Here is a 23,673-nt window from a genome sequence, read left to right as displayed (position 1 = left end):
ATTTTCATTTGTAATTTGCAATTAATTCTGAACACCATGATTTAGCTTTTTCAAGTGTGTTTGGTTTGGGTTAGAGCACTTTTAGATACACTTAGCCTACACTTTAGAACTGGAGTTGATGATGAAATAAATGTTTTTATTTTGTGTCTGTACAGTTGCTTTTGAAAAGCTGCCTATGATGGTCAAATTGACCTGCGAACATCACAAACGTAATAGTAATTTTGTTTGTATATGTCAAAAAAATAAACACCAGTATGTTGAAACTTTACATGCATGTTCATGATGATAAATGAGAAAAAGTAACAAAATATCAAGAAAGAAAACATATATTAACCAGTATTTCCAACAACTAGAAAATCTAAACGGGTCAAATTGACCCGCAACATAACACAAGGGTTAAGCAAGGAAGGTTTAAAAGACCAATCCGCGTCACCTAAATTCACAAATCACGAAGAGTGACATGAGATATGTCTACGACATCGCACTGCTGATTTAGAGCCAAAAGAAATCGGAATTTTAAACCGTGAATTAGTTTGGTGGACTGCGGTCATTTAAACCCTGCCCACTTAGTTGGATCTGGTTCGACCTCCGCTTAAACTTGCACACAACACAACAATCCAGGAAGTTTCAGTCATGGACCTGTTGCATCTTTACGAGTGGATCGATATCAAAAGTATTTTGATATTTTCGTGTGTGTTTCTATTGCTGAGTGATTATATCAGAAATAAAGCGCCGAAGAACTTTCCTCCTGGACCTTGGTCTTTGCCGATTATAGGAGACCTTCATCATATCGATTCTAGTAAGATTCATCTTCAGTTTGCAAAGGTAAATACAATTCCAGTTAAATCTAGCTATATGTATTGTGTGAAAATCTGTGAAAACGCAAAGCCTGGTTAAAAGATTACAGTGACTGCTGCAAACGTTAATCTCGTCTGACTAAAAGTATAAGCCCATGGCTGAGTGTTTAATTTAACAAAGACACTTTGAGACGCATCATGACGATAATTCAGCTATTTTAATTAAACATAATTTTATACATAAATTAAAATATGACGAGAAAAAATAACACTGAAATGTGGAAAATTAAAGAGTAGCCTATGCTATAAATTTCCGCGCAAGCGACGCATTGATCCAGATTCTGAACTGCATGCGATTCTGTTATATCCACAACATTCATACAATTACAGCTGCAATGAGGATCAAGCGAAAGAACGTGTATTTGAGTGTTCTGTTCAGAATGAGTCACTCGAGTTGTGAATAAGCCGTTGCCGTAACGGAGTCTTTCCCATATTTTTTTACAGTCTATGTTTCCCATATGTTCTGTGTTCCCCATTTAGTTATATAAGGCAATTGGCAAATAATGAACGCATGACAATGGGTGCTATGTTCACTGGGCCAGAGATCAAGTGCAAGTGTTGCGCACACATATTTCAGCTCCACCTCTCTGCACGTCTAACGGGTGGAGGGATATAGGGTGTGGTTGGATATAGATAACCTATACTCCACCCATTAGGGCCCAAATTACATTCAGAGATGGGGAGCTAAACCTCCAGGGAGGAGTGGCGAATGTAATTTGGGCCTAATGGATGGAGCTAGAATATCTAAACACACCCTAACCCAACCCATAACTCAATCCCTCCACCCATCAGACGTCCAGAGAGTTGGAGCTGGACGCCATTTGACTGCAGTGAGCACCACTTGAACAAATATGCTCCCACTAATGACCTATGTAGTGGAATATCCCAAACATGTAAAGTCAGTATGAATCATGAAAAATGAACAAAGTTCATTTCTAAGATATAGAAGATAATACTTGTATACTTATTATTAGTTCTGACAACATTCTTTTCAGCTAGTCAGGCTGGGAATGAAACAGTCTGGCTAAAACTAGTTAAACCAGCTAGCCAGGGTTTAAATGAATAAATCTTAAACTAATAAACATGTCTGAATTAATGAATGTTTAGAATTTGCAGAATGTTGGAATTTTGGGCTAAATGTGGCTAAAACTTGATTTTCAAATAATATTTTACAGTTTGCAGAAAAGTATGGCAAGATTTTCAGCCTTAGATTTCTTGGACCAAGAATTGTTGTGTTGAACGGATATGAACTAGTGAAGGAGGTCTATACACAACAGGGTGATAACCTCGCTGATCGACCCTCACTACCTTTATTTTATGACATCTTTGGAGATAGAGGTCAGTTTAATATCAGAATTTTAAATTGGTGGTTTAACATTTCACCATAAATTGTCAGTAATCTATTTACTGGGTTTATTTTGTGTACAGGTTTATTTCTTGCCACTGGCTATAAATGGAAGCATCAGAGGAGATTTGCACTCTCAACTCTTCGAAACTTCGGATTGGGAAAGAAAAGTTTAGAGCCATCCATCAGTCTTGAGTGTTGCTTTCTGAATGAAGCCATTTCAAATGAACAAGGTATTTACTGAGGCTTGTTGACTGAAAATAATTGACAATTTGCATTTGAAATTGCAAACACAGTGTGATTTACAACAACTACTGTTACAGGTCGACCATTTGACCCTCGCTTTCTGCTGAACAATGCTGTCTCAAATGTGATCTGTGTCCTTGTGTTTGGTAATCGATTTGAATACAGTGACCATGGCTTCCAGTCTCTGTTGAAGAACATCAGTGAAGCTGTTTATCTGGAAGGAGGGGTCTTCGCTCAAGTAAATATTTTCTCATTTTACCAAGTTAACTTTGCTTTCTTTCACTGCTCATGTACTTTTTGTTTTAATTTCTTTAGCTTTATAATATGTTCCCATGGCTCATGCGGCGACTGCCTGGACCGCACAAGAAAATTATTGCTCTGTGGAAAGAAGTGATTGGCTTTGCTCGAGAGAAGGTGAATGTACACAGAGCGGATTATGATCCATCAAATCCTCGAGACTACATCGACTGCTTTCTTGCCGAGATGGAAAAAGTAAGGCCCTTTTTTTGGGGGGGGGGGGGGGGGTTGGTCAGTAAGTGAGCTGCTTACGGGTAATAATAATGCATATGGCTATTGAATTGAAACGACACTCATTCATGTTGTTTAGCTTAAGGACGACACAGCCACTGGGTTTGATGTGGAGAACTTGTGCATCTGTACTCTGGATCTGTTTGTAGCGGGAACTGAGACCACCTCTACCACCCTGTACTGGGGTCTTCTCTACATGATAAAATATCCTGAGATACAGGGTGAGTGCTTACTGTGAGAAATGACATTCATATGCACATTAAAAGTAATACGTACACTGTTAAAAATGTTCGTAATTTTAACTGTAAAAAACTGTAAAAAAGCAATGGAAAAAAAATATTAATTCCTTAACGCTATGTACCCTTACTATATACAGTGAAAAACTGTAATAGCTCTCACGGGACATTTCATGTAATTTTACATTAATATACTGTTAAATGTACGGATTTTGGAAGTACACTGTAAAAAAAAAACTTACCGTTGCATTTACCGTACCTTACCGTAAAAAATACGGTAGCAAATGTTTACTAATTTTACAAAGTTTTACATCATCGAACTAAAAATTACAGTGAAAAACTGCCAGCTGGTTGCCAGTACTTTACCGTAAAAAATACGGTATAAATATTTATGTTTTACGGCATTGAACTAAAGTTTACGGTAAAAAACTGGCAGCTGGTTGAAAGCGATTTACCGTAAAAAATACGGTAGTAATGTTTTAGGTTTTACGGCAGTGATCTAAATATTACGGAAAAAAACTGGCAGCTGTGGTTGCCAGTACTTTACCGTAAAAAATACGGTAGAATTTTTTTTGCTTTTACGGCACTGAACTAAAGTTTACGGTAAAAAACTAGCAGCTTGCAAGTGCTTTACCGTAAAAAATACGGTAGTAATATTTTAGGTTTTATGGCATTGAACATTGAACTGAACTTTTATATAAAAAATAAAAAAATAAAAACCTGCCAGCTGTGGTTTCCTGTAATCTAATTATTGAGAATTACCAGAGGTTTAGACGTTGATGTTTTATTGAAAATAATAACGTTTGAAGTTACCATTATGGAGATGAGTGTTTGCTTTAGTTGGGCTCTTGACCCTTGACTTTTTAACTTTAGATTTACTCTGACTGCCTTAACTGTGTGGTTATATAACACAAACGTTATGGCTTGAAAATCAAAGAGAATATGTGACCAGGTGATGATGGCAGGTTAATGATGAGATAATCGTCACATTGTGGCCTGATTCACTGATCTCATAAAGAGTCTTATCTCTCTTATCTCTTATGAGCAAAGTGATAATATTTATTATTATATTAAAAATAAATATTTCATATTATTGAGTATAATATTTCTGTAGATGAGCTACAGATAATCTGAAGAACTTTAAAAATACATGGTGTAGAAAATAGGTTTTGAACTACTGCGTGATTTAAACCAACACAGACATCAAGATTCAGTGTATGAATCTCAACAACGGTGACAATCAACACAATAATCAGATAAAACTCTGAACATCACAAAACAAGCTACTAAAAAGCTGCAACAAAAACAACATCAAAAATAAAAGCAGATATAATAATAATAAAAAATACTAAGGCAATTCAGCATAATGTATTCCTGCTGCAATGCATGCTGGGAGATACTGATGAGTTTTGATTGGAGGCTCCATTAGGGCTGGGCGATTTAAATCGCGATATTGTTATGCGCATCTCGTCAGTAAAGCCGGTTCCTTGATTAGTAGTAAATCACCATCACCTGCTTTCAGATGAAGCGGCATTTAGGGCTGAGGAGATAATTAAGTGATTAATTTAGTGATGATTGAGCATTATTGAAGACACCTGATGTTAACAAGCAGAATCACTGAAGAAGAAAATCACAAATTGTAAGTTACCATTAAGGTGATGGGTGTTTGCTTTAGTTGGGCTCTAGACCATTATATGTTTACTTTAACATTTACTGTTGTTTGTCTGCTGTTATTGATTTATAACAGTTAAATGAACAAAGTAAAATATTGTCTTATAGTGTTGGTTATGTTTTGACATAATCATGCTGTGATCTGAAAAAGGAAACTTATTGATATAGTTTGGTTTAACTTGTTAGCAGCAGTTTAGTGATTCTTCAGCCTATTATTATCAGTACTTTACTTATAATTCAAAATATTTAATAAACATTGTTCTGATCAAAAGACATTCAGATAAATTCATCAGAAACACAGACATCAATAATCAGCCTGTGAATCTCAACAATGGTGACAATAATAAAGCATGTTGCAGTGGCTGCCACCAATCACAACTCATTAATGGCTCCCATCATGCATTGCTGTATGAATAAATTATGATCTGAATTGTCTATGTAATTTACTTTTCCTAATTGAATATTCTGCTCCTCACCATTGTTGAGATGCATAGACTGAATCTTGACATCTGTGTGTGCCTAAACGAATGAATTTTTTTTTTTTTTAAACAACTTTTAAGAAATCCTTTATATTATATAAAAAATTCTTGGCATTTATGCAGATTCACTAACCAACAACATAAATCAAAGTCAGAAAGAAGAATTTTAATGAGTTCAGTGACATCTGTGTGTGCCATCATTGATTCACAACTGCCATCACACGATTCTTTTTCTCTCTGATTTCCTAGCCATAATCAACATGTCTTATAAACACAGAGTATAGCAGGCAGAGAAAAACTAATGTCAGAAAGTCAAGGGTCAAGAGCCCAACTAAAGCAGTCACTGATCTCCATCATGGTGACTTCAAATGAAACAATAAATCATCAACATCTAAACCTCTGTTAATTCTCAAACAGAACTGTAGGCGTCTGACAGAAATAAAGTCAGTCTGGTCAGTAATAAGTGAAGCTGGTAATGCTGTTTGTGGAGTTGTTTAATCCTCCTCTGCTGAGATCTTCACATATTTAATGTTTTTTATCTTCAGTTGATTTCATCTAAGGCTGTGTCTGAAGTCAGTTGTAGTTCTTGTGTTTCTGCTTGTCTCTTTTTTCTGTTCCTGTTGTTTCTCTAAATGGACATTCCCAGAATTCCCTGTGTGACACTTCACATTTGATGCTATTTCATTTAAATAATTATGTTTCTTCTTGGTTTTTGTTATCAGTTTTATACATTTGGGGTTTATATTACATCATATATTGTTTAATGAATGTTTATGGCATTATTTGTAGTCATGTGTGTGTCACCATGATGGTGTTTTGTGTTTGTGTGTATGACACTGTGCACCTTCTAAATATTAACATGTGCCTCAGTTTGTGGAAAACTAATGGTATACTTAAATCATCGTGTTTTTTTTTCTTTTTTGCCACTTGTGTTATTATGATGGTTATCAGTATATTACAAAGATATAAAGCAGACTTTAATACTTCAGTGAAATTTAATGATAACATTTATCGGTTTATGTAATATAACGGTTGTCCCGTGAAAACTAAAAGGTTCCTACTGTATTTTTATGGTAAAGTACTGGGAACCACAGCTGATGTTTTTTTACCACACATTTAAATCCTGCTGAAGGTTTTTTTTTTTTTTTTTTTTTCAAAGTAAGGTTGCTACCATATTTTTTACGGTAAAATACTGGCAACCAAGCTGACGTTTTTTACCGTAAATTTCACAGGTTTTTTTTTACATCGTGTTTTTTTGCCCGTAAATTTAAATCCCGTAAAACATAAAAGGTTGCTACCTTATTTTTTACGGTAAAATACTGGCAACCACAGCTGCCGGTTTTTTACCGTAAATTTCATTGTTTTTTTTTAACAGTGTACTCAAACTCTCTCTAAATTTGATATCTTCAGCCAAAGTTCAGGAGGAGATTGATCGTGTTGTGGGAGGGTCACGGCAGCCATCTTTATCAGACAAGGACAGCATGCCCTACACCTGTGCTGTCATTCATGAGATACAGAGGATTGGAAATATTGTCCCAATAAATGCGTTCCGGGCTACTGTGGAAGATACTCAGATAGGAAAATACTCTATCCCAAAGGTGCATGGGCAAACTAGTAATGTTTAAAGTATTGTGAGAATGTGAACTTGAGCAGAACCTATTAGTTTAAGCACATTAAGAGTAGTGTGTATAATTTTACTCTTGTTAAGCCTCTTGTGGTTCTGTAGGGCACAATAGTGACCGGCAGTTTGACATCAGTGCTGTTTGATGAGTCAGAGTGGGAGACGCCTCACTCTTTTAACCCGGGTCACTTCCTGGATGCTGAGGGCAATTTCAGGAGGAGAGATGCCTTTTTACCTTTTTCTCTAGGTATAGGCCACAAAAGTAATCCAAATATATATACATTGATGACAATGTGCAAGCCCCCCCATTATAATTACCCATGATTTTCTCTGATTTTCAGGAAAGAGAGTGTGTCTTGGGGAGCAACTGGCACGGATGGAGTTGTTCCTGTTTTTCTCTTCTCTGCTGCAGCGCTTCATTTTCTCTTCACCAGCGGGTGTGGAGCCCAAATTGGATTTTAAACTGGGGGACACGCTCTGTCCCCAGCCATACAAATTGTGTGCAGTGCCACGCTAAAACAAGCAACACACACGTAATTTTATACAATTCAGTGATTAAAAAAAAAAATCTGATTTTAAAATAGAACCCAATATGTGTAACTCTAACAGTTGCTGGGTGCTTACATGATGGTCTGTTTTAGATCTTTCTTGGTTGGTTGGATGCAAACTGGCTAGTTGGTTAGTTATATGAAATATATGATACAAAAAATATTTACAAATAAATCACCATTGGAAACAAAAAGGATCATTACCATAAGTCATAAAGGGATCTAGGTTCTGCACATCAAATCCGTTTTCCAGGGTCCCTGGGGGTCCTTAAAAAGTGTTCAATTTACTTGTATCAAATTTAAGGTCATGAAAAGTCTTAAATAGTATAACAAAGATATTGATTATCCATTTTAAGTGGTCTTAAATTTGGGGACGGAAAAAACAGGAATCATGGCGTACTGTGATTATTACATTTCTAAAGACAATGATTTAATTAAATAAATGTGATTGTGAGTAAGAAATAAATAATGAATAATACATAAAGAAGTGTTGAAAATTGATCTAAGTGCAGAAATAAAGTTTAGTAACTGAGTGTGCAAGCCAGCTGGTGGTCTATGATCTGAGCTATTATGATGACATTCTTTTTATGTACAAATATGTATTTCTTCCATAAATACATCCATGATTATGCAAATTAGCCCCATCTCCACTCACACAGGCTCAGAATACTTGATCCACTCGCTCAACTTTACTGTAGTAAACGCTGCACAATGGCAAGTGGAAATACTGGTTTAATTCATCCATATGTGTTTGAACTAGAAACTGATTCTGAAGAAGATGTGGAAGAGTGAATTATACAGGGTCGTCTACAAGTCTATGTATCAAAATGGTAATGCGTTTTATGTATCGCTCACGTCGGACACATAACGGTAATTAATATGATTAGCCTTTTTTTATTACATTATCAAACAGCTAATAATGTGTTGCTAATGTTACACAAACCATGTTCCCATTCGCCAGCTCAGTCTGCCTTCTGAAAATCAATATCCTTAGAAATGCTTTGAACAACTTAGAACGTCAGTGGAGAAAGGCATATAGTTCATCATAACATCGTAATATACATAATTATCCCGCTATATTGCAAATGTACCAGATTTTTTATATCAACAGAAAAACATACCATGAATATACCAAAAATATACCAGGGTAAATAGGATAAGACACTCTTCGCAACATAGTTAATAATATGCTAAAGCCAGCCCGCACATTGATGTGATTGGTTACAACATAGTTTGTGACGTAGAGATCACTGGCTATTTCAAACTGCATTTTTTCACGTCAGTTTTAAGGAGAAAATACTCAGCAATGGTTTTGACTTATGAATTTGCACATAGTTTGACTCAAAATCTATTAAAAACACCCTACTCTGGGTACACACTGGAACAAATACGTTATGGATGATGATCACATAAAACTAGGAAAAGGAAAGTGTTTTTTTTAAAGTTTATTTACTTTTATTTATCACTGATGAATACGGCATGTAGAAAGATCACATTGGAACAAATTAGCCTATGTGACAGAAAATCTGTTACATAATAATATTAACAGTTTCTGGAAAGATGTAGGAGCATCAAATAGGAATTATGTGATATTACCAAGCTCTATAGATGGTGTCTTTGGATCAGAGAATAGCTGAACTGTGGAGACAACATTATTTTACCTTGTTTAATTGTGTAATGAATGAACCGTATGAAGTGGAAAAGGTTTACAGGACTGATATGTTGGGCATTACAACTAATGAAGTTTATAAAGCAATAATGCAGCTCACAGACAGGAAAGCCAGTGGCTTGGATCAAATTACTGCTGAATACCTAAAATTTGCGAGCCCTAGGGTTGTGGTTCTTCTTGCCATTTGCTTTAATGGTTTGAAAAAACATGGACTGTTGCCAGAGTCTATGGTGTCGGTAGCATTAGTACCTGTTGTTAAGGATAAGGCGGGCAAGGTGGGAAGTCTGGATAACTAGACCAATTGCGCTGGCTAGAGTGTTATCAAAAATTCTGGAAAGAATTCTATTAGATAGATTATTAGGTGTATATCTAGTTACCACAGATAATCAATCTGGCTTTAAGGCGCAACACTGACTTGTGTATATATGCATGTTGTATAAAAGACAAAATTCCTCTGTTATAATTGGCTTTATTGACGCCTCTAAGGCTTTTGATAGAGTTAATCATCAAAAGTTATCAAAAGGGGTGTGCCTAATAGCATACTAAGAATTTTGGTATATTGGTATGCTAATCAGACAATAAAATGGGGTAATAGTGTCTCAGCGCCTTTTGGGGTTGGTAATGGTGTGCGGCAGGGAGGTCTACTTTCACCAGCCCTTTTTAATGTTTATATGAATGAATTGTCCGAACAATTAAGTGATTGTAAGACTTGATGCATGCTGAGTAATATTTTAATCAATCATCTTATGTATGCTGACGATCTAATTTTTTCTCCAAGTAGTGCTGGCTTTCAACAGCTGCTAAATTATGCTCTGATTATGGGATTAAATATGATGTGCAATATAATGCAAAGAAGAGTGTTGCCATAATGTGTAGAACAAAAGGGGATAAGGACCTTGATTTTCCTGATTTTTATTTTGTCATGGCAAATACTAAATATATGCACTAAAACGAAATATTTGGGACATATCATTAATGATGAAATGTATGATGATGACGATATGTCATACTGTACTTCTTTTTATACTGCTCCTTTGTGGGTTAATTTAAAAAAAGTAAGCATATGTAAGCTTAAAGTTGCCTACAATGATTGTATGAGGATTATATAAAAAAAAAACCGAGGTGGAGCAGTGCAAGTAATCTATTTTGTATGTCAAGAGTAAAAACCTTTATGGCTTTACTGAGAAATTTGATGTATAAATGTATTTGTCGTCTGGATAATTCACAGAATGCTATCATTATGCTGTTGTCAAACCCTAAGCTAAGTGTGGTGCGTGGTACCAGTCATCTGAGAAAGTATTGGCATAATTGTCTATTTTAAATGTTTTGTATTGTATGTAATTTTGTGTAGGTTGATGTTTGTTTTCTTTCTAATGGACCTTGAGTCTGGAAATAAAGCTGAATTGAATATAAACTTATGCGTTTCATGCCTGTGTAACTGCCTGCCCTAACTATTGTTTAGGCTATAAGTATAAAATATGGAAAGGTTAAAGGGATATAGTTCACCCAAAAATTAAAATTCTTTTATCATTTACTGACCCTTAAGCTGTTCCAACTCTGTATGAGTTTCTTTCTTCTGTTGAACACAAAAGAAGATATGATTCAATTCAATTTGAAGAGTGTTGGTAACCAAACAGTCGATGGGCCCTACTGACTTCCATAGGACAAATTCTTCAAAATATCTTATTTTGTGTACAACAGAAGAACGAAACTCATACAGGGTTGGAACAACTTAAGGGTGAGTAAATGATGACAGAATTTTCATTTTTGGGTGAGAAATGAACAGAGCAAAACTGTAGGCTACTGTGAAAGTGATCGCACAAATAAATCAGAATAGTGGAGTTAAGCAAGGAAGGTTTAAAAGACCAGTCCGGGTCACCTGAATTCACAAATCACGAAGAGTGACATGAGATATGTCTACGACATCGCACTGCTGATTTAGAGTCAAAAGAAATCTGAATTTCAAACCGCAAATTATCTTTAGGAAACTGCGGTCATTTAAACCCTGCCCACTTGGATCTGGTTCGACCTCCGCTTAAACTTGCACACAACAATCCAGGAAGTTTCAGTCATGGATCTGTTGCATCTTTACGAGTGGATCGATATCAAAAGTATTTTGATATTTTCGTGTGTGTTTCTATTGCTGAGTGATTATATCAGAAATAAAGCGCCGAAGAACTTTCCTCCTGGACCTTGGTCTTTGCCGATAATAGGAGACATTCATCATATCGATACTAGTAAGATGCATCTTCAGCTTGCAAAGGTAAATTCAATTCCAGTTAAATCTAGCTAAATGTATTCTTGTGTGAAAATCTGTGAAAACGCAAAGTAGCCTAACGTTAGCGGTTAAAAGATTACAGTGACTGCTGCAAACTCGTCTGACGGAAATGATAGGCCCATGGCTGAGTGTGTAATTTAACAAAGACACTTTGTGACGCATAATGATGATAATTCAACTATTTTAATTAAACATAATTTTATACATAAATGAAAATATGACGAGAAAAAATAACACTGAAATATGGAAAATGAAAGAGTATGCTATAAGTTTCCGCGCAAGCGACGCAGTGATCCAGACATGGTGATGATTTTAACAGCTATAACTGTTATATCCACAACATTCATACAATTACAGCTGCAAAAAAGGATAAAGCGAAAGAATGTGTATTTGAGTGTTCTGTTCAGAATGAGTAACTCGAGTTGTGAATAAGCCGTTGCCGTAACGGAGTCTTTCCCATATGTACTGTGTTCCCCATATAGTTATATAGCCTAAGGCAATTGGCAAATAATGAACGCATGATAATGGGTGTTATGTTCACTGGGCCAGAGATCAAGTGCAAGTGCTGCGCACACATATTTCAGGTCCACCTCTCTGCACGTCTAACGGATGGAGGGATATAGGGTGTGGTTGGATATAGATAACCTATACTCCACCCATTAGGGCCCAAATTACATTCAGAGATGGGGAGCTAGACCTCCAGCAAGGAGGAGCGAATGTAATTTGGGCCTAATGGATGGAGCTAGAATATCTAAACACACCCTAACCCAACCCATAACTTAATCCCTCCACCCATCAGACGTCCAGAGAGTTGGAGCTGGACGTCATTTGACTGCAGTGAGCACCACTTGAACAAATATGCTCCCACTAATGACCTATGTAGTGGAATATCCCAAACATGTAAAAGTCAGTATGAATCATGAAAAATGAACAAAGTTCATTTCTAAGATATAGAAGATAATACTTCAGTATACTGATTATTAGTTCTGACAACATTCTTTTCAGCTAGTCAGACTGGGAATGAAACGGTCTGGCTAAAACTAGTTAAACCAGCTAGCCAGGGTTTAAATGAATAAATCTTAAACTAATAAACATGTCTGAATTAATGAATGTTTAGATTTTGCAGAATGTTGGAAAATGTGGCTAAAGTGGGCTAAATGTGTCTAAAACTTGATTTACAAATAATATTTTACAGTTTGCAGAAAAATATGGCAAGATTTTCAGCCTTAGAATTCTTGGACCAAGAATTGTTGTGTTGAACGGATATAAACTAGTGAAGGAGGTCTATACACAACAGGGTGATAACCTCGCTGATCGACCCTCACTACCTTTATTTTATGACATCATTGGAGACAGAGGTCAGTTTAATATCAGAATGATAAATTGGTGGTTTAACATTTCACCATAAATTGTCAGCAATCTATTAACTGGGTTTGTTTTGTGTACAGGTTTAGTTATTGCCAGTGGCTATAAATGGAAGCATCAGAGGAGATTTGCACTATCAACTCTTCGAAACTTCGGATTGGGAAAGAAAAGTTTAGAGCCATCCATCAGTCTTGAGTGTTGCTTTCTGAATGAAGCCATTTCAAATGAACAAGGTATTTACTGAGGCTTGTTGACTGAAAATAACTGACAATTGCATTTGAAATTGTAAGCATAGTGTGATTTACAACAACTACTGTTCCAGGTCGACCATTTGACCCTCGCTTTCTGCTGAACAACGCTGTCTCAAATGTGATCTGTGTCCTTGTGTTTGGTAATCGATTTGAATACAGTGACCATGACTTCCAGTCTCTGTTGAAGAACATCAGTGAAGCTATTTATCTGGAAGGAGGGGTCTTCGCTCAAGTAAATATATTCTCATTTTACCAAGTTAACTTTGCTTTCTTTCACTGCTCATGTACTTTTTGTTTTAATTTCTTTAGCTTTATAATATGTTCCCATGGCTCATGCGGCGACTGCCTGGACCGCACAAGAAAATTATTGCTCTGTGGAAAGAAGTGATTGGCTTTGCTCGAGAGAAGGTGAATGTACACAGAGCGGATTATGATCCATCAAATCCTCGAGACTACATCGACTGCTTTCTTGCCGAGATGGAAAAAGTAAGACCCTTTTTTGGGGGGGGGGGGGGGGGTGTCAGTAAGTGAGCTGCTTACGGGTAATAATAATGTATATGGCTATTGAATTGAAATTCCACTCATTCATGTTGTTTAGCTTAAGGACGACACAGCCACTGGGTTTGATGTGGAGAACTTGTGCATCTGTACTCTGGATCTGTTTGTAGCGGGAACTGAGACCACCTCTACCACCCTGTACTGGGGTCTTCTCTACATGATAAAATATCCTGAGATACAGGGTGAGTGTTTACTGTGAAAAATGACATTCATATGCACATTAAAAGTAATACGTACTCAAACTCTCTCTAAATTTGGTATCTTCAGCCAAAGTTCAGGAGGAGATCGATCGTGTTGTGGGAGGGTCACGGCAGCCATCTTTATCAGACAAGGACAGCATGCCCTACACCTGTGCTGTCATTCATGAGATACAGAGGATTGGAAATATTATCCCAATAAATGTGGTCCGGGCTACTGTGGAAGATACTCAGATAGGAAAATACTCTATCCCAAAGGTGCATGGGCAAACTAGTAATGTTTAAAGTATTGTGAGAATGTGAACTTGAGCAGAACCTATTAGTTTAAGCACATTAAGAGTAGTGTGTATAATTTTACTCATGTTAAAGGACAAGTTCGGTATTTTACACTTAAAGCCCTGTTTACAGATCGTTTCTGATGAAATAGAACGGTTAAGATAAAAATTTGGTCACATGCTGCTGTCCCGAGAATTTTAGGTTTATTTCGCTTTCCCCCCCACCTACAGAATGGCAGCCTATGGGCACTGGAACAATCCTTCCTAAAACGCATGAAACTTTCGTTTACAAAGACATGAAACTCACCGAGTGGTCAGGGGTGTCCACTGATATGCTCACACAAAAATCGCTGCAAAAGATGCTTTCCAACAGGTGTTTTACCATTCGTTGTAAAACTGTGGACCTATTTTTCCAAACGTCTCACACCCGTAGATTCTTCCGTTGAGAGCTTGAATAATAAACACTCCAGCCCAGTTGGTGGCGATAATGCACCTTTGCCAATTGCAAGCAAACCACTGGCATTTAATTGAATTCACAGAAGAAGCAGAAGAAGAAGCGGCGGAGTAATACCGTACCGCACACAGCCCATCCAATTCAAGTCAATGGAGTTGGACAAAAACTACGATAAAACCTGTTGGAAAGCATCTTTTGCAGCGATTTTTGTGTGAGCATATCAGTGAACACCCCTGACCACTCGGTGAGTTTCATGTCTTTGTAATCGAAAGTTTAATGCGTTTTAGGAAGGATTGTTCCAGTGCCCATAGGCTGCCATTCTGTAGGTGGGGGGGAGAAGCGAAATAAACCTAAAATTCTCGGGACAGCAGCATGTGTCCACATTTTTATCTCAACCATTCTATTTCATCAGAAACGATCTGTAAACAGGGCTTTAAGTGTAAAATACCGAACTTGTCCTTTAAGCCTCTTGTGGTTCTGTAGGGCACAATAGTGACCGGCAGTTTGACATCAGTGCTGTTTGATGAGTCAGAGTGGGAGACGCCTCACTCTTTTAACCCGGGTCACTTCCTGGATGCTGAGGGCAATTTCAGGAGGAGAGATGCCTTTTTACCTTTTTCTCTAGGTATAGGCCACAAAAGTAATCCAAATATATATACACTGATGACACTGTACAAGCCCCCCCATTATAATTACCCATGATTTTCTCTGATTTTCAGGAAAGAGAGTGTGTCTTGGGGAGCAACTGGCACGGATGGAGTTGTTCCTGTTTTTCTCTTCTCTGCTGCAGCGCTTCATTTTCTCTTCACCAGCGGGTGTGGAGCCCAAATTGGATTTTAAACTGGGGGCCACGCTCTGTCCCCAGCCATATGAATTGTGTGCAGTGCCACGCTAAAACAAGCAACACACGTAATTTTATACATTTCAGTAATTAAAAAAAAAAAAAATCTGATTTTAAAATAGAACCTAATATGTGTAACTCTAACAGTTGCTGGGTGCTTACATGATGGTCTGTTTTAGATCTTTCTTGGTTGGTTGGATGCAGATTGGCTAGTTGGTTAGTTCTACAAGTTATATGATACAAAAATGTTTTACAAATAAATCACTTTTAGAAACAAAAAGTATAATTACCATAAGTCATAAAGGGAAACAAATTAAATCTAGGTTCTGCACATCAAATGGCAACTTTTCTTAGGGTCCCTGGGGGTCCTTAAAAAGTGTTAAATTCTCTTGTATCAAATTTAAGGTCATAAAAAGTCTTAAATGGTATAACAAAGATATTGATTATCTATTTTAAGTTGTCTTAAATTTGGGGACGGAAAAAACAGGAATAATGGCGTGAAATGATTTTTGGCATGGTGATTATTAAAATTCTAAAGACAATGATTTAATTAAATAAATGTGATTGTGAGTAAGAAATAAATAATGAATAATACATAAAGTGTTGAATGTTTCTCTAAAGTGCAGAAATAAAGTTTAGGAACTGAGTGTGCAAGCCAGCTGGTGGTCTATGATCTGAGCTATTATGATGACATTCTTGTTATGTACATATATGTACTTCTTCCATAAATACACCCATGAATATGCAAATTAGCCCCATCTCCACTCACACAGGTTCAGAATACTTGATCCACTCGCTCAACTTTACTGTAGTAAACGCTGCACAATGGCAAGTGGAAATACTGGTTTAATTCAGCCATATGTGTTTGAACTAGAAACTGATTCTGAAGAAGATGTGGAAGAGTGAATTATACAGGCTCGTCTACAAGTCCATGTATCAAGATGGTAATGCGATACAGGAAACGTATCAGATATATAGCTTCCCTATATACCAGGATAACCAGGATAAGAGACTCCCCTGCTTCGCAGCATAGTTAATGATATGCTAAAGCCAGCCCGCACATTGATGTGATTGGTTACAACGTAGTTTGTGACGTAGAGATCACTGGCGATTTCAAACTGCCTTTTTTCACTTCAGTTTTAAGGAGAAAATACTCAGCAATGGTGTTGACTTATGAATTTGCACATAGTTTGACTCAAAGCATATTAAAAACACCCTGCTGTGGACACACACTGGAACAAATGCGTTATGGATGATGATCACATAAAACTAGGAAAAGGAAAAAAAGTTTATTGACTTATCACTGATGAATACGGCGTGTAAAAAGATCACATAGGCTACTATACTAGAAAAGCATCATTACATTAGGGGTTCCACCAGAACTTGCTGAGAAATCCGGACCGTGAACAGTTTGCAATCGAATCAAAACATGCCGAACCGTGTTTAAGAGGAGATGCAACAGCAACCTATCCTCACATTTCTCAGAACACAATAGTGGAAAAACACTGAATGTGTTAAAAGGTCTGTGATCATTAGGTTGAATCACAAAATTTCACTTCTGAATTATAGCAAATCAAAAAAGCAGGATAGAGAGGCTGAGTGAATGTGGTGTGGACTCTGTGAATGAGGGTCATTGTGTCAGAGACGCTGTAGTAGGACAGAGTTCCTGCACTGTGATCCACATACACTCCTATTCTAGAGGAGATGGGGTCTGCAGGGAGTTCAGTCAGTTTGTAATTGTGACCGAATGAGAAACCGGAGTCAGAGCAGATTAAACACCAGGACTGATTGTTACAGCCAAACTCATAGTCATCTCCCCATCCCTTCCTTTTAATGCTCTTATATGACACTGTTATATCCACAATACCACTCCACTCAACCTCCCAGTAACAGCGTCCACACACACTCTCTCTGCACAACACCTGACACAAATGAGTAAATCTGTCTGGATGATCAGGATACCGCTGGGCTTTTTTTATGTTAGTAACCACTCTGTTCAACTCAGAGAGCCTGAGGTATTTATGGGCGGAGTCTGAATCCAGAGTGAACCGCTGGTAATCTGAAAACCAAACACATTTCAATCAGTAAATCTGAATAGCAATCATTAACACAGCAAATAAACTTTTTTCAAGTTTTCATCAATGTAAGGTGATTGATTATGTGCAATAATGCAAACAACTTTTTTTATTTGTTATAAATTAAGCAGTGTTATTGGGTTAACCTAAATATTACACTAATTTTACTATATTTTAGAGACTTAGATTGTATTGTCTGTAAAGTTTTTTTAAAACTTTAATCTTTAGCAAGTGTACCACATGTAAAATATATTTTAGATATTTATTCAGAAAGAATTGTTTTTTTATTCTTTTTGATAAAACAACTGTTTTGGTTTTCTCTCCATTCTCCCTTTCTGTGTGTGCGCGTTCATGTTTATGAAAAAAACTTACATTGTAGGAACTCATTCCTGCTCTCGCATTCAGGGGTGGGAATCACCTCGATGTATCTCACTGTGCAAACCAACAGACAATGTACATCTTCAATGTAAACATTTAATTTCCATCCTGCATTTTAACGCATTGTGTTTAAGGATTATATTGTTTTTATGATGTTCATTATATTAATGTTATATTGACAAGAGTAAAGGCAAATGCGCTGTGGAAACCATCAGACATCTTCAATGTAAAAATATACATTTTTATTCACCTGTATTTTAATGCAATGTGTTGTAGGATTACATTACATTCATTATATTGACATTACTGGGAGTAAATGCATGAATACTTTACCTATTCTACATAAGTTTTCTTTCTCTTCTTCAAAAGCATGCTGCAGTTTCTCTTGCAACTGTGAGACAAAAGTTCTTAAACCATCAAAAGAAAGACGAGAACTGACAGTGATGCTGGACGAGTCTGTAGATCCAGGAGGGACAGAGAGAGACTGGAAACTCTACACAGACACAAAGACAAACAGAAGGAAATCAGATTCCTGCTTCCTAAAACACAACATTCTGTTTTTCAGATCTTTGTTACCTGGAGGAAATGAATGTGATGTTCTGTGTGTGAAAGCTGCTCCAGCTCAGTGTCTCTCCTCCTCAGATCCTCAATCTCCTGCTCCAGTCTCTTCAAGAGTTCTTCAGTTTGACTTATAAGAATCTTTTCCTGGTCTCTGATCAGCTGTGTCACCTCAGAGCGGCTTCTCTCAATGGAGTGGATCAGCTCAGTAAAGATCCTCTCACTGTCCTCCACTGCTGCCTGTGCAGAGCGCTGTTAGGACACACAGAGACGCATTACAACCAGTCCATTCACTCAGCTCTTACTGGTCCCTCACACAGCCTGTTCCCCACAGTGGGCTTCAGTGGGACTGAAAGAGCTCCAGCACTGGCTCCTCACGGACTGACTGGAGGAGAGTCCTAACTGAGTCTGAAACAGCTCTTCCAGCAGTTCTTCTGCTCTAAACTCACCTTGTGAGACTCTACAGCCTCTCTCAGCTCCTCAAGCTCCTTCTGTCTCTCCTGGATTCTCTGCTGGAATTTTATCTTGGTCTCTTCCAAGTGCTTCTGTAGGGGAAAAAATGACAGTAACACTTTCTGACTGTCTGTTGTGGACATATGGGATTTCTTAATTCTAAATTTGAAATCTAGTTCCTATTTATGGGGGGGGGTATCATTAAGGAGGAAATAAATTTACTCTTTGCTCTTGCTTCATACCTGTTTCTCAGTCCTCTCTTCAGCAGGCGATACGGTATCATGGGTTTTGTGTTCATTCGCCATACACAGCATGCACACACAGATCTGGTCAGTGCGACAGAACATTTCCAGCAGTCTGTCATGTAGAGGGCAGATCATCTCCTGCAGTCTTTCAATGGCATCAGTCATTTTATGTCGCTTTCTTGAGTGAAATTCCTCGTGACGTTCAAAATGGGTCTGACAGTAAGATTCCAGACACACCAGACAGGACTTGATGGCTTTGTTTTTGTCCCCAGTACAGACGTCACACTCCACATGTCCAGGTTCAGCGTAATAGTGATCAAGTTGATCGTTTTGTAGTTTTCTCTTCCTCAGATTCTCCACCACTTCAGCCAGCATGGTGTTTTTACCTAAAACAGGTCTTGTAGTGAAGGTCTGTCTGCACTGAGGGCAGCTGTAGACTCCCTTCTGATCATCCTGATCCCAGCAGCCTGTGATACAGATCATACAGTAACTGTGTCCACAGGGAATGGTCACTGGATGCTTCAGTAGATCCAGACAGACTGAACAGTTGAACTGATCCTGAGCCACTGAAATACTGGATTCTGCCATTGTATTGTAAGCCAATACAGACAGAGATAAGCCTACAATAACCGAAAGACAAATACGTTTCGTTTTCCTGATCTAAAAAGTATAAGTAGTTTCCTGCTTCTGTGTTTGAGAGACAGTTCGTCGAATCTGTTTTGAACAACCGACTTCTTCTTTTGTTTTCTAGCGGTTGGCAAACTTTAGGTGCATTTCCGCCACCTACTGGGAAGGAGTGTAAAGCCCTGAAGAAGAAGAAAAAGACAAGTAAATCTTTCTAATCAAATCTGTATCGCAAATATTTTTTACAGAATATCATACAACCTTAATTGTTTCTGTGCATTCTAAAATATAATGCTGTTTTCTGTCCATAATATGGAGCCAAATCAGTGTCATTAATAATTCTCGCAAAAAACTTGATTCACACATGCATAGACAATTTCACATGCATAAAACCAAATTTACGTGCACAAAAAAACAATTCAACTTCATACATCATCTGTCTCGGAAATCTGAAACACAAAACTACATAATATATGCAGCTTAAAACAAAACATAGATGTCTCTTGTATGCACATCATTACATACATTATGATCATCATCAGTTGAATGTTTGGTGGACAGGATATGAAAATCCATCAATGCTAAAAATAAATGTTTATGTTCACACGTGGACTAAACAGCTATTAATAAACTATTGCTTCAACTGATCATTACCTTCTTTAACTTCAGTAAATACACATGTACTGATCAACTGCACATCTCTGCTTAGACATGAACTGTGGTCGAAAGCTGATGACGTGACATGCAGGTAGGCACATTGCAAGGCAAGTTTATTTATATACCAAATTTCATACACAATGACTCTGGCACGGACACCACTTTCTCCGGCACGGACACCAACGTCTCCGGAACAGACACCAATAACTCCGTCACAGACACCACCGCCTCTGGCACAGACACCACCGTCTCCGGCACGAACACCGGCACGGACACCGGCACGGACACCAACAGCTCCGTCACAGACACCACCGCCTCTGGCACAGACACCACCGTCTCCGGCACGAACACCGGCACGGACACCGGCACGGACACCAACAGCTCCGTCACAGACACCACCGCCTCCGGCACGGACACCACCGTCTCCAGCATGGACACCAACGACTCCGGGAATGGACACCACCGTTTCCGGCATGGACACCAACATCTCCGGCACGAACACCGGCACGAACACCACCATCTCCGGCATGGACACCACCATCTCCGGCACGGACACCAACGGCTCCGTCACAGACACCACCGCCTCCGGCACGGACACCACCGTCTCCGGCACGAACACCACCGCCTCTGGCACAGACACCACTGTCTCCGGCACGGACACCAACGTCTCCGGCACGGACACCAACGTCTCCGGCACGGACACCGGCACGGACACCAACAGCTCCGTCACAGACACCACCGCCTCCGGCACGAACACCACCGCCTCTGGCACAGACACCACTGTCTCCGGCACGGACACCAACGTCTCCGGCACGGACACCAACGTCTCCGGCACGGACACCGGCACGGACACCAACAGCTCCGTCACAGACACCACCGCCTCCGGCACGGACACCACCGTCTCCAGCATGGACACCAACGACTCCGGGAATGGACACCACCGTTTCCGGCATGGACACCAACATCTCCGGCACGAACACCGGCACGAACACCACCATCTCCGGCATGGACACCACCATCTCCGGCACGGACACCAACGGCTCCGTCACAGACACCACCGCCTCCGGCACGGACACCACCGTCTCCGGCACGAACACCACCGCCTCTGGCACAGACACCACTGTCTCCGGCACGGACACCAACGTCTCCGGCACGGACACCAACGTCTCCGGCACAGACACCGGCACGGACACAAACGGCTCCGTCACAGACACCACCGCCTCCGGCACCGACACCACAGTCTCCAGCACGGTCACCAACGACTCCGGAACGGACGCCATCATCTCTGGCACGGACACCATCGTCTCCGGCACGAACACCAACATCACTGGCACGGACACCGGCACAAATACCACCGTCTCCAGCACATACACCACTGTCTCCGGAATGGACACCAACGTCTCCGGCATGGACACCGGCACGGACACCAACGTCTCCAGCACGGACACCAACATACCCGCCACGGATATCAACGACTCCGGAACGGACACCACCGCCTCCGGCACGGACACCTACGTCTCCGGCACAGACACCACTGTCTCCAGCACAGACACCATTGTCTCCGGCATGGACACCAACGTCTCCGGCACGGACACCAACGTCTCCGCCACGGATACCAACGACTCCGGAACAGACACCACCGTCTCTGGCACGGACACTGGCAAGGACACCACTGTCTCCGGCACGCACACCATCGTCTCTGGCACGGACAAAAATTCTGAATGACTACAGACCTGTGGCTCTAACTTCATTAGTTATGAAGTCCTTTGAAAAAATGATAAAGAAAGAACTGCTGGGTAGAATTTAACACCTCCTCCACCCCTTGCAGTTTGCATATAGAGCCAACAGGGGGGTGCAGGATGCTACTATAACTCTGCTTAACCTCATATACAAGCACTTAGAGGGTAATAAAAACCATGTCAGACTGCTGTTTGTGGATTTCTCGTCTGCCTTCAACACTATCCAGCCCCATTTATTGGTGCAGAAGCTCATAGAAAATTTCGGGTTGGACTGCAACTTGGTGGGCTGGATTTTCGACTTTCTCACTAACAGGACACAGAGAGTGATAGTAAATGGACATCTTTCTGGAATTTCAGTGACATCAACCGGCTCCCCTCAAGGCTGTGTTCTCTCTCCTCTTCTGTACATTATGTACACTAATGACTGCCGGAGTGAACTGACCAATAACTATATTGTAAAGTTTGCAGATGACACAGTCATAGTAGGTTTATTGGACACCACTGAAACATCTTACGGCCCGGTACTACCATATTTTTTAAACTGGTGCAAAGAAGCTTTTTTAGACTTAAATGTTACAAAGACAAAGGACATGCATTGATTTTAGACGTCACCATCCAACTCCTGAAAAGACGATTAGATGGAAAAGAGGTTGAATTTGTTGAGTCGTACAAGTATCTGGGAATCATCATTGATAACAAGTTGACCTTTGAACTAAACACAGACATGCTGAGTAAGAAAAGTCAGCAACGTCTCTTCTGTCTGAGAAAGCTAGCTAAGTTTCAAGTGGACAGATCCCTGATGACATTATTTTATAAATCTTTTATTGAGTCAGTTTTTACTTTTTCATGTATTTGCTGGTATGTTTCTCTTAGTTTAAAACGGAAAAACACATTAGCAATGGTAAATAAAGTTAGCAGCAAAATCATCAGGATTCAGCAGATAAAACTAACTGAACTGTACAATAGACATGTAGGCCTACTTAAAAAGGCTGAATCCATCATGTCTGACAGTTCTCAACCCCTGCATGCAGAATTTACGATGCTGCCTTCTGGTTCTTGCTTTAGTCAGCCATCCGCCAAAACAAATAGATATAAATTCTCCTTTGTACCCTCTGCTATCTCTCTGCTTAACTCTGTAAAAAAAGAGGTAACGTCTGCACATAAGGTATACTGAACTTAAACTTTAAATGTTTGTGGTATTCATTTATCCATTTGTCTGATCATTTTCAATGATGTTGTTGCTTTGTTGTAGAAAAAAAAAGAAATTCATTAGTTTAGTCCACTTGAAAGGCTAAAGTCACACAAACGCAAAGCTACATTCTTTCTTTAAAAACAGGCTACATATGTGCATTGTTTCTTGGATTTGTACACCTTGCAATGTGCATGTGGCCTATTCACAGCCATAATTAATTTGTTCTGACAGCGTGTTCAATAATTAAAGGGGTGGTTGATAATGATTTCACTTTTCTAACTTTAGTTAGTGTGTAATGTTGCTGTTTGAGCATAAACAACATCTGCAAATTTA

At 39.1% G+C, this 23,673-nt stretch overlaps 2 protein-coding genes across 4 annotated transcripts; one reads left to right on the top strand and one right to left on the bottom strand.

The window, feature by feature from the left end:
* Nucleotides 1–543: 543 nt before the first annotated feature.
* LOC307160980 (cytochrome P450 2J4-like) lies at nt 544–16,076 on the top strand. Of its 3 annotated transcripts, none has more exons than XM_079875388.1 (9): nt 544–825; nt 2,033–2,195; nt 2,286–2,435; nt 2,526–2,686; nt 2,764–2,940; nt 3,056–3,197; nt 6,773–6,960; nt 7,089–7,230; nt 7,325–8,163. In XM_079875388.1, exons 1-9 carry the CDS (start codon nt 634–636, stop codon nt 7,498–7,500), a joined length of 1,491 nt encoding a protein of 496 aa, XP_079731514.1. In that variant the 5' UTR covers nt 544–633; the 3' UTR covers nt 7,501–8,163. The 3 variants fall into 3 exon arrangements, with proteins under 3 accessions (XP_079731514.1, XP_079731513.1, XP_079731512.1); XM_079875387.1 differs by lacking the exons at nt 2,033–2,195; nt 2,286–2,435; nt 2,526–2,686; ... (3 more) ...; nt 7,089–7,230; nt 7,325–8,163 and adding exons at nt 12,674–12,836; nt 12,927–13,076; nt 13,166–13,326; ... (3 more) ...; nt 15,062–15,203; nt 15,298–16,076 and having other exon boundaries at nt 603–825; XM_079875386.1 differs by lacking the exons at nt 544–825; nt 2,033–2,195; nt 2,286–2,435; ... (4 more) ...; nt 7,089–7,230; nt 7,325–8,163 and adding exons at nt 11,227–11,463; nt 12,674–12,836; nt 12,927–13,076; ... (4 more) ...; nt 15,062–15,203; nt 15,298–16,076.
* A 170-nt stretch (nt 16,077–16,246) lies between these two features.
* LOC307160973 (E3 ubiquitin/ISG15 ligase TRIM25-like) lies at nt 16,247–19,877 on the bottom strand. Its single transcript, XM_079875379.1, has 6 exons — nt 19,126–19,877; nt 18,880–18,975; nt 18,449–18,682; nt 18,206–18,365; nt 17,867–17,926; nt 16,247–17,478 (listed from the first exon to the last, which is right to left on the bottom strand). Exons 1-6 carry the CDS (start codon nt 19,714–19,716, stop codon nt 16,952–16,954), a joined length of 1,668 nt encoding a protein of 555 aa, XP_079731505.1. The 5' UTR covers nt 19,717–19,877; the 3' UTR covers nt 16,247–16,951.
* Between the last annotated feature and the right edge of the window lie 3,796 nt (nt 19,878–23,673).

The sequence above is a fragment of the Squalius cephalus genome (assembly GCF_949319135.1).
Source record: "Squalius cephalus genome assembly, chromosome: 7".
Lineage (NCBI taxonomy): Eukaryota > Metazoa > Chordata > Actinopteri > Cypriniformes > Leuciscidae > Squalius > Squalius cephalus.
The sequence above is the reverse complement of the archived record's forward strand: the minus strand, read 5'-3'. Positions and strand labels throughout refer to the sequence as shown.

Bases quoted from the DNA above. Each gene is read 5' to 3' on its own strand.
- LOC307160980 (XM_079875387.1), top strand. From the start codon at position 634: ATGGACCTGTTGCATCTTTACGAGTGGATCGATATCAAAAGTATTTTG. The intron at 13,835-13,919 runs GTGAGTGTTTAC...TGGTATCTTCAG, and splicing joins AAAATATCCTGAGATACAGG to CCAAAGTTCAGGAGGAGATC. The intron at 14,108-15,061 runs GTGCATGGGCAA...GTGGTTCTGTAG, and splicing joins GAAAATACTCTATCCCAAAG to GGCACAATAGTGACCGGCAG.
- LOC307160973 (XM_079875379.1), bottom strand. From the start codon at position 19,716: ATGGCAGAATCCAGTATTTCAGTGGCTCAGGATCAGTTCAACTGTTCA. The intron at 18,683-18,879 runs GTGAGTTTAGAG...GTGTCCTAACAG, and splicing joins AGGCTGTAGAGTCTCACAAG to CGCTCTGCACAGGCAGCAGT. The intron at 18,366-18,448 runs GTAACAAAGATC...GTGTCTGTGTAG, and splicing joins ATCACATTCATTTCCTCCAG to AGTTTCCAGTCTCTCTCTGT.